The 10,225-nt window shown below is 34.6% G+C and overlaps 1 protein-coding gene across 1 annotated transcript in view; it reads right to left on the bottom strand.

Moving 5' to 3' along the window:
• Window positions 1-7,655, bottom strand: part of LOC148941418 (frequenin-1-like) — a 229,205-nt gene extending 221,550 nt beyond the window's left edge. The window contains exon 1 of the mRNA XM_089104684.1: window positions 7,518-7,655. Coding sequence (XP_088960810.1) covers window positions 7,518-7,584 — 67 coding nt within the window. The 5' untranslated portion in view covers window positions 7,585-7,655. The remainder of the gene's footprint in view (window positions 1-7,517) is intronic.
• Between the last annotated feature and the right edge of the window lie 2,570 nt (window positions 7,656-10,225).

Below are 10,225 nucleotides of genomic sequence, written 5' to 3'. Positions count from 1 at the left end.
ACTCTAGCTTTCCTGATACGTTAAATAAATAAAAAACAAGTTTTTTTCAATTGAAAGTAAGGAGCAACATTAGAACTCAAAACGAATAGAAATTGTTCCGTATATAAAGGGATAACCCCCTCCTCAATACCTTGCTCTTCACACTAACGTATTTAGCACTTTCAAAAAGCTTCCTATTTGAATTAAACGACCATTGTGTTTCAGGAGACTTTCTTTAAAAGATTTGAAACAAACAGTCAAACATTAACGTAAAGAGTAAGGTATTGAGGAGGGGGAATTGAGGTATTGAGAAGCAAATCTTGAGCTTTCCTGATACATTAAATAAATAAAAACAAGTTTTTTTCAATTGAAAGTAAGGAGCAAAATTAGAACTCAAAACGAATAGAAATTGTTCCGTATATGAAGGGGTAGCCCCCCTCCTCAATACCTTGCTCTTCACACTAACGTATTTAGCACTTTCAAAAAGCTTCCTATTTGAATTAAACGGCCCTTGTGTTTCAGGAGTTTCTTAAAAAAAATTGGGACATTTTGCGTAAAGAGCAAGGTATTGAGGGGGGGCAACTTCTTCATAAACAGATTAATTTTTGTTCGTTTTGAGTTTTAATGTTGCTCCTTACTTTCAGTTGAAAAAGTTGTAATGTTTTGTTTAATTTCTGATCCTTTTCAAATAATGCCGGTAAATTTAGCTCAGCCTCTATGAAAAATACCACCACTCACGGAAAACTCCTCCATCAAAAGTTCTTCCCACGAAAAATACACCACAACCCCCTTAAAATTCCTTCTTGACAATTTCATCCTCACTGAAAATCCCCCCCTGTAAAATTACTTGCAGACGATTCAGCCAGAAAAGCTATCGTCAGAATACTTTTATTCAAAAAAAGGCTTTAAGATCTAATCATTCTTCGGATGACTCCGGGAATCCCCCCTTCCATAGATATTTTTCCCCTGAAATCAAAACACGCAGAAACTGTTCCCCAGACAATAAAAGAATAAAAGAAAATAAAAGACAAATAAAAAGAATTTCGTATAGTATAGTATAGTATAGTATAGGAATTCTGTCTGATCCACCAGTATAAAATTTCCTTTGGAAAGTTCGCCCCTGGAAATTTCCCTCTACGCTGAAAATTGTTCCCAAGAAAATCCACCCAGAGCACAAAATCCCCCCCGAAAAATGTCTGAATACTTCCCAATAACAAATACTATGCATAAACCGTCGACAAATTTTATAACTTAAAAACCTATCTCCAAGGGTTGTGGGGGGGGATCATATTATCTCCAAAGCCATAGTTTTGGGAAATACTATATGTAAACCGTCGACAAATTTGATAACTTAAAGACCTATCTCCAAGGGTTTTGGAGGGTCATATTATTTCCAAAGCCATAGTTTCGGGACTAACAACACTTTAAACCGACTAAAACAACCGTTATTTGTCTTTCGCATCAAATCACCCGATCCAAGTAAAAAGGGGTGTAGTTATTTCTTTAGTTGGCATGGTATTAAAATTACCCTCGCCAGAATACATGAGTAGTGAACTAATTTTTAGTAAGAATATTCTAGTAGGCAATGGATATCCCGAAAGTATGATTTCTCAATTAATTGAAAAAAGGAAAAAAAAGTTAATGTAACCTGTAATATTAGAAGAAGATGGGTCAACTCAAAAAACAAATTACATAACGTTGCCTTATATCCCAATGTTGTCACAGAAATTGAGAAGAGAATCAACAAAAGATAATATAAAAACAGCATTTAAATCAGGACAAACTATATGCTCTTTGCTAAATAATGTAGATAATTCGGAGACCACAATGCCTCTCCATGACGATCACTGCATATTTGACCGAAATATTTAGTATTTTTTGTGAAATTTTATCACTGTTTGTGAAAATCACTGTCTATTAAAAGGATTTTATCCCTATTTGAACTTTTATTTATAGCTAAATAATTGAAAAGACCTCGTACCAAGAAACATTCAAAAGGGAGTATACAAAATTCCATGCTCATGTGGTAAATTTTATGTAGGAAGAACACAGCAGGATTTAGAAAATAGGCTATAGCAACACAAAAATGCCATGGATTGCTTGCTAAAACATAATCAAAAATTAGAAACGTTTGAGTCAGCTGTTGGACATCACGAATATAATTTTCCTCGTCACAGTATTTTGATTGATGAGACAAAAATTTTAGACAAGTCCGAAGAGCTTTTGCAATGTTTCAGAGACATTATAAAAATAAAAAAGATTATCTATAGAGGTTTTAGTATCAATAGAGATGACGGGAATTTTAGGATATATTCAATTTATAATACTTTCATTAAAAATCAGGTAAAATATTCAACCAGTACTAATTTACATAATTGTCCTGAAACAAATGATAACCTTGCGGACAAAGGTCTGAATGAGTTAAAAGCTGGGAAAAGTCAACAGACTGCAGATAAACTAGCAAACAAAAAATCCATTCAATATATAATTCATGAATTTGCACTAACATGTGAGATTTAGTTAGGGGTTATGGACCGGGGGTTGGGTGGCCTTTTTTGTTTGTTTAAATGAATGTAGTCTTCACTTTTGATAGATTCCCATTTATACACTGAATGTTAAGAGGAGAGTGACCCATGGTTTCACTACAGACATTCGCTTTGGTTTTGTTCTTGTGTTATAACGTCAATGCTGGAAGTTTGTTTATAATGTGAGTTGGTCTTATTTATTTATTTATATTTCGTTCTTTTCTTCTTCGTGTGTTTAGTTTTCGTATTTTTTTGTGTTATTTTTTTTTAAACAGTTTTTTTTTTGTTCTTTTCGGTTTTTTTCCCCATTGAGACAGGCTCCCAAACGTGGGGCTGAAATATTCAGAATGTATTTTTAATTAAAGTGTTATTTTGTTTTTCACTGCTTTGTTGAAATTAAATCCCGTTTTTATTGCTTAATGTTTCGTAGTTTTGGGACCTTTCAACTATGCTGAACCAAATGGTAATCTAAATATATTTTGATGGAAAGATCTTTGGAAAAAAAGCGAAGTAGGAGGAAGGCTAGTTGTCCTCCAGGCTTTTTGGTCACATAAAAAGGGCACTAGAACCTCTAATTTATATTCAAATGAACCCTCTTTAAGTTTTCTTGGATCGTTGGCTCAATAAGATCACCCCAGGAAAAAAAACTAGAAAAACAAATAAACACGAATCAGTGATCTTTCTTTTGGCAAAAAAAAAGTACATTTTTGAGGATATGAGTTTAAAACCTCCACGGTAAGGTTTTTTGATGTGCTGAATCTAATGATGTGATTTTCATGAAAATTCTTTGACTTTTATGAAGTGTTTATCCTCTTTTTCAAAAATTATGCAAATTTCCTCAGGCTTTTAGCCTTTTATAGGTAACACTAAGCTTAATGAATGTTATATATTTGGAATCAGTAAAATAAGCCGATTATTTTGATATATCTATTAATATCGATTTTTTTTAGAGTTGCGCTTACTATTGAGCCGTATCGCTCGTCACTTACAGTGCACCACGAACTGCTTGATAAAGTGTTTTAGGATGTTATCGACAGTAAAAAAAATAAAGCATTTTAGAATGTTTTTTTAAAAATTTATCATGAATATTAATCATGATGTGTATATTTCTTGATTATTTGGTAGATAAATCTTTTAACTGTTTGATAAATGGTTTGGTAGTGGAGATGTCATAGTAAACGTTGGAAATTAAAAAATAACTTTTGAAATTCGTATGACTACTTGAAATTCACTGTACTATAAGCAGAAATAACTAGATTTTTTAGAATTCCTGTATTTTACATCATGGTCTATTGGTTACTGGTTCCGAATAATACTAAAGTATGTTTCCAAATTTGAAATTGTCTGTTCGCTATTGATGATACGGCTGGTAAACCGGCGATTCGCTTTATACATCAGTGTGTCATTTTTGTACAGGGTGGGCGGAAAGTAACTCCCTATTTTAAATTACTTATAAATTGTATATAATTTGTTACTGCTTTGTCATATTTTTATGATTAATTCTCTCAAATGGTACAATTTTATTGATAGTTTTGTTTTTGATTTCAGATAAAACTGTAACATGGCTCAGCAGTTAACACTTCAGGAGCGTGCCCAGCTGGCGTCACGATATGAAGTTTGGCAATCTGTCGTACGAGTTCAACGATGGTGGCGGACTATTCATGGACCACGTGCCCAAGTGGATCCAAAAACAATAAAAAACTGTCACGCAAAGCTCATGACCACAGGATCTGTGGTACATGTTCGCAGAAGTGGACGCCCTTCGACATCCACGACCCAGGAGACAGTGCACGCAGTCCAAGCAATGTTCCAGCGTAGTCCAGGAAAGTCAACTCGCCAGGCAGCTCGGGAAAGTGGACTCACCCGCTACACAGTGTGAACTGTGCTCAAGAAAGAGTTGAACTGGCGGGCGTGGAAGCCGCACTACTGCCAATCACTCTCGGATGAGGACTGTGACATTCGCATGGAGTTCGGAGAAATCATGCTGGCTTGGCATGAAGAGTGGCCCCATCTCTTCCACAACATCCCCTGGACTGATAAGGCTATTTCACTTCAGAGGCTTTATCAACCGTCACAACTGTCACTACGGGGCAAGAGAGGATCATATAATGACAGTTGAAAAACAACAAAATCGACCAAAAGTAACGGTGTCGTGTGGTATCACCTCATATCAGCTTGTGTGCCAATTTCTTCTGCGCAACACCATGAATGCTTAACGATACCTTGATATGTTGCGTGATAGAGTCTGGCCAGTTGTCAGCACATGGGAGAACATCGACGAGTTGATATTTATGCAAGATGGCGTCCCACCACACTTTGCTCTTGTTGTCCGCGAATGGCTGGATGCTCGCTTTCCGGGGCGTTGGTTGGGACGTCGTGGTCCACATGAATGGCCATCCAGAAGCCCTGATTTGACACCCTGCGACTTTTTTCTTTGGGGTTGGGTAAAGGAAGAAGTCTACCGCTCCAAACCAAAGACACTCGAAGAACTGGAGGACCGAATTAAGGGAGTCATGTCCACCATCCCAGCGGAGTTTCTGAGAAAGTCAGTGGATGCCATTCCTGAACATTTGCAGCTGCTGGTGGAAAGATCTGGGGCACATATTGAATTTTAGAGATAACTTACCATTTATGCCTACCTTGTCTGATTAATTTTTTTGAGAATAAATAAATAATTTTTTTGAGAATAATTTTATTAATCAAAATAGGGAGTTACTTTCCGCCCACCCTGTATATCGCATAGTGAATTTTCGGCAACCTTTTTTGCTTGAGGTTTGAGAGAATTTAGTTTGTAGCAATCGATATCATGGCTAGCGAAAGAATATTAAGAGTCTTATAAATTAGTCTTTCATTTAATGCAGGTTACTTAAGGACTTTTCTGGTCCTAGATCACATCACATCAGGTCTATTATTTCGTAAGTTTTGAGTTTTTGAGTAAAGCTCTAGTTCTGTATCAAATCCTTTAATTTTAGCGTGTGTTTCGCCCCTATTTCAAAAATCAGGCCAATTTTCTTAGGCTCGTAGCTTTTGATGGGTAACACTAAACTTACTGAATCTTATATTATTGGAATCATCATAATAAGTTGATTCTTTTGATGTATCTATTGATATTAAAATTCTATTCTTTAAGGTTTCGGTTACTATTGAGCCGAATCGCTCATTACTCACAGTTTTTTACCACGAACTGTTAGAATTTTATATTTTGGTTTAATTATAAAATGAAGAAATCTAGAAAAAAACATAGATTCTTTGAAAAGCTACCGGACAAACTGAGCTTTCCTATATTTAGATGTTGTTTTAACCTTTAAAAGCTTGAGGTGCAGCTATTCAACCTAACACTAGTGTTGGTGCAAAAGAGATTAAAATATTGTTTAGTTAATTTTCAGGATTTCTATTACCGTGTATTACCGTGCTATGCTTTTGGAGTTAAAGCAAGGGAACCGATGTACAAATAAATACTTTACTTCGAAAATATGTTGGGTTAAATTCAGCTCTAAAGTAAATCTCATTGGTCCTTAGCGCGGGTTTTTCATGACCCTTTCTACTTCAATGCAAAATTTGTATTTTTTTTTTCCAAAGAAGGTTGGCTGTGGACTGTGTTTGTATATCATATTAATTATTTTTCTATAGAGGTGACAGTATTGAATCAGTGAACGTGGAATATTGGGAGAGTGCTTCTTAAAATGAAAATTAGAAGCGCTAGTACCCTGAGGGATTACGTTTCAAATACTAGTGTAAACTGTTAGTTTCTGTCACTTTATATTTTAAAACAATCATTTTGGATAAAACAAAACTTAAATGTTGCCGGTAAAAAAAATGATGAACCGCCCAGCCCCATGGATCTCCCCTTTTTAGTATATATTTGATTCCTTTCATTAGTTTTTTTTTTGCTTTAAACAGTATCATTTCTTGTTTAAAGGTTTTAAACGAATATTGGTAGACAAAACAATAAAACATTTGCTTTTACCTACAAGCTATACGTTCTGCATTCCAAAATGCTTTAAGGACGGTAATTACCAAATTTAAGCTAAAAAGTGGGGTGCAAACTGAGAATTATTTCAGTTTTTTTAAGCTTAACTGAAATTTGGTAAACAAATATTTTGTGTTATTTATTTACCGAACGAGTCTTTTCATTCCCGAAACAATATGAAAACAAGTTGCAGTTTTGTTACAGCGCTCTGTTTTGATGGATTTAGAAATAACAGTGAAACTTCAGCGTACAGACTTGAGGATCACGGGGAAAATGGCTCCTTTCATAAGTAAGATCGGCCTTTTTATTTTAGCCTCTGCCGTCGCTCTTCACGAACCATCCTCCTGACGATATTCAACGAAGATCGATTCGATACAGTCATCTCTTAGATAAAATAAAAACAAGAAAAAGAAAGAAAACTGAGAATCAATGAAACTTAGTATTTTGTCAGTAAAGGCTTGAAAATTTCACTCTTGGTTCTCCAGAGACTTAGAATTTTATAGTATAAATTATATAAAGATCTCTTCCATTTCAACGGGGGAAATGAGTCCTGTTTTTAAAAAATTATTGAAGTTTGTGACGCTGATAATTTATATTGACCAATTTTAAATTGATTAATATTATATATTTTAAGTCAATATAAAAAGAGTACTACTTGATGTGTACATAGTTATCAATTTTCTGTTTTCAGAGTTTCGGTAGGTGAGACAAATATTTATTAAGGAATAGGATCAACTGGCATTTTGATTAACTCCTGCTGTTGAAAGGCGCAGTACCAGAAGCCCTGACTACAGGAAAGAGCATATCAATAAGACCATCTACCGAAAAAAAAACCTCATCCCAATAAAACCATTACAAAATTCCCTAGGTCTGATTTAGCTTTGCTATCCAGAAATAAGCTTGATCATCTTATCGACATTTATATATTGAAAAAAATATATGCAAAACTGACATAATAATTTCAGAAAATTTTAATAGGTCACTTCGATATAGTGAAACCCTATTTATCTTATACTTGAGGATTTATTATAGTAGTCACTTACAATAAGTATCTCTAAGAAGTCCGTCAATTGCTTCTTGTTTTAATTGCTTTGACTGTCTTTTTCCCATTATTAGGCCGATTTAAATGTACTACGTAAATCCATTTTGAAGTATATCTTATATTTAGAAGTATAACTTGCCACTGTGAATTACTAGTGGAATACTGACCAGTTTTTACACACAACAGAGAAAATTCCAGCAGAACCTACGGCATGTGCAGAACTGCTTAAAATTCCAAGCTACTTGCAGAATATTTATCGAAGAGGAAAGATAGAAAAAGTTTTTCATTTGTGGAAAAGAGAATTTTCTTTAGAGACCTAATCCAGTGATTGATGGAGGTAGTTACGCAGAATGATGAAAGCTTCGGCCTATTATTTAATCAAAATCTTAAGCTTAAAAAAAATATTACACCTTATTTTATATAATGAATAGCGATAACACTAATCGGTATTAATTGGAATCTGTATGTGACAGTATGTTTTTGATCTTGCCGAACAGCCTTTCTATTCATGGTGCAAACTTTTTTTTTATCGAAACAGAAGAGAATAGAAGACAATGATCATCGTTCAAAGCCAAATAACCAGTTACACCAGGACTCAAACCCCCTGCCCTCACAACCAAAGGATTTCAAGCCTAGCATACTAACCAGTCGGCGAGGACGGCTAATTTAGTCCTTACTTAAAATTAATTCAAAAAACTATTTCAGCAAAACAAGTTTTTCAAAGAAAAATAAAGAGCTCCATTAAACCAGAAATGAGCGGCCGCCAGCGGGGGGCGCACCGCCACTATCAAAGTTATCTTTTTTTTACTTAGAGCAGTTTTTTTTTTTTTAAATGTTTCATTAAAAAAAAGTGATATTTTTTCAAGTGCTCTCTAATTTAATATTGTATTTTTTTTCTCTATAAATAAAAAAAAAAAAGTATTCAAGTGTTTTTTCTCTCTGTGTGCCTATGTAAATGTTTTATTTTTTTTTTAATAAATTAAAAAAAAAGTGTATTTTTTCATGTTTAATGTGTTTTTTTTCAATGTATTGTTACTTTTTTATGTATATAATAAAAGAAAAATATGATTCTTTATTCGTCTTCTTATTCTTCTTGAAGAACAGAGTAGTAGTAGGGAAATTATTTAGTCATTATACAAACATTGTCTACAGTTAGTTGTCCAGGTGATCTGTTGAGGGGAACATGTATCAATTTAAAACACCATTCAGATCGTTTCTGTGTGGACCGTCAATGTCGGGCAAAACAACACTCTTAACTAAAATAATTAAAAACTGCAATAAAATTTTTGCGGGAAAGCCAGAAAAAATATACTATTGCTGTAGGATTTGGCAGGAGTCATACGATTAAATAAAAGCAATTGCTGCCACCACCATGGGATCGGTGCAGATACAGTTCATAAAGGGACTTGATGTTTTCAGCATTATTGAACCAAACTCTTGGCTGATCATTGACAATCTGGCTGAATCTATTGAACAACGGTCCCAGCAAATGCTGCAATTGTTCACTGTTCGCTCTCATCATGAACAGATTTCTGTTACTCTGGTTCTACCCAATCTCTTTCATCAGAGCAAATGTATGCGAACACTTGCTTTGAACTGCACCTATTACATCATCTACAGAGTTGTTCGTGATTCTAGCTCGCTAATAACCCTCAATAAACAAATCTATCCAGGTGCCCCTAAATTTCTGCTCTCAGCATACAATCAGGCAACTAATAAACCCCACGGCTACATCCTATTGGATCTTAATCAAAATACATCCGAGGATATGATTGCAATTACAGACTCAGGCAACAACGTAACTATGACAAACCTCCCCGAGTTCGATAAAAAGACCAAGTAGTCAGCATCATAGCACTGAAGAAACAGCTTGAAAATATGCCTCTGATGTAATCTCACAGCAGTACAAAACCGTCAACCCGAAAGGCCATGCTCACACATGGTATTGACAATGATTTCATTAATCAAATATCTGAACTTTGTTTAAATTTGATCGAGGGTAATGTTCAACTGCCAGAACTAGTTAATAAACAGCCAAAGAAACATCGTTCCATTGTACTTAAATTGGCCTATAAAAAGAAAGGTAATAATTTTAAAAGGAAACAACTTCTTCAGGTAGACAGTAGCTTTTTTACACTTTTACTGCCAATAATTGCAGGGCTTGTAAATAGTTTTCTCTAGAGAATGGCTAAACCCTATAAATTGACTCCAATAGAACTCGCTCTCTCACCCGTCGAACACTTTGAGAACAATCTGAGTAAATTCCTTGACAATGAAAATATTGAGGATGATAAAAAACTTCTTTTATTTCAAGATGCACTTTACTTCAAGATTTACTTCAAGATGCGCCAAGCGGACAAACACAAGTCCTATCAGTTAAAGCCCACTACTGCTGCTAACCCCAAAAAAGAATCATCTCCTCAAGAGTCTGCTTAAACACAATTAAAGAAGGAGGAATTGAATTCAATTGTATTTAAATTTGTAAATATACTCCCCAAATCATAGGTTCAAAAAATAAAACGACTCTTAGTCTATCTCATGGAAAGTGGTCAAGATCACATTCAAGTTGAGAGCAATGGGAAAGGGATTATAATTCGGGGCAAGAAATATAATCTACTTGATTTAATATATGACATTTTTATAAATCGCAAATGAATGTTAACATTTGACGCTCATATATACAATTTTCTAAATACAATAAACTTCCCC

The sequence above is a fragment of the Artemia sp. Qi Xiang Cuo genome, chromosome 18, assembly GCF_049724085.1.
Source record: "Artemia sp. Qi Xiang Cuo chromosome 18, ASM4972408v1, whole genome shotgun sequence".
In the NCBI taxonomy this organism is placed as follows: Eukaryota; Metazoa; Arthropoda; class Branchiopoda; order Anostraca; family Artemiidae; genus Artemia; species Artemia sp. Qi Xiang Cuo.
This window is presented reverse-complemented; position numbering and strand designations above follow the sequence as displayed.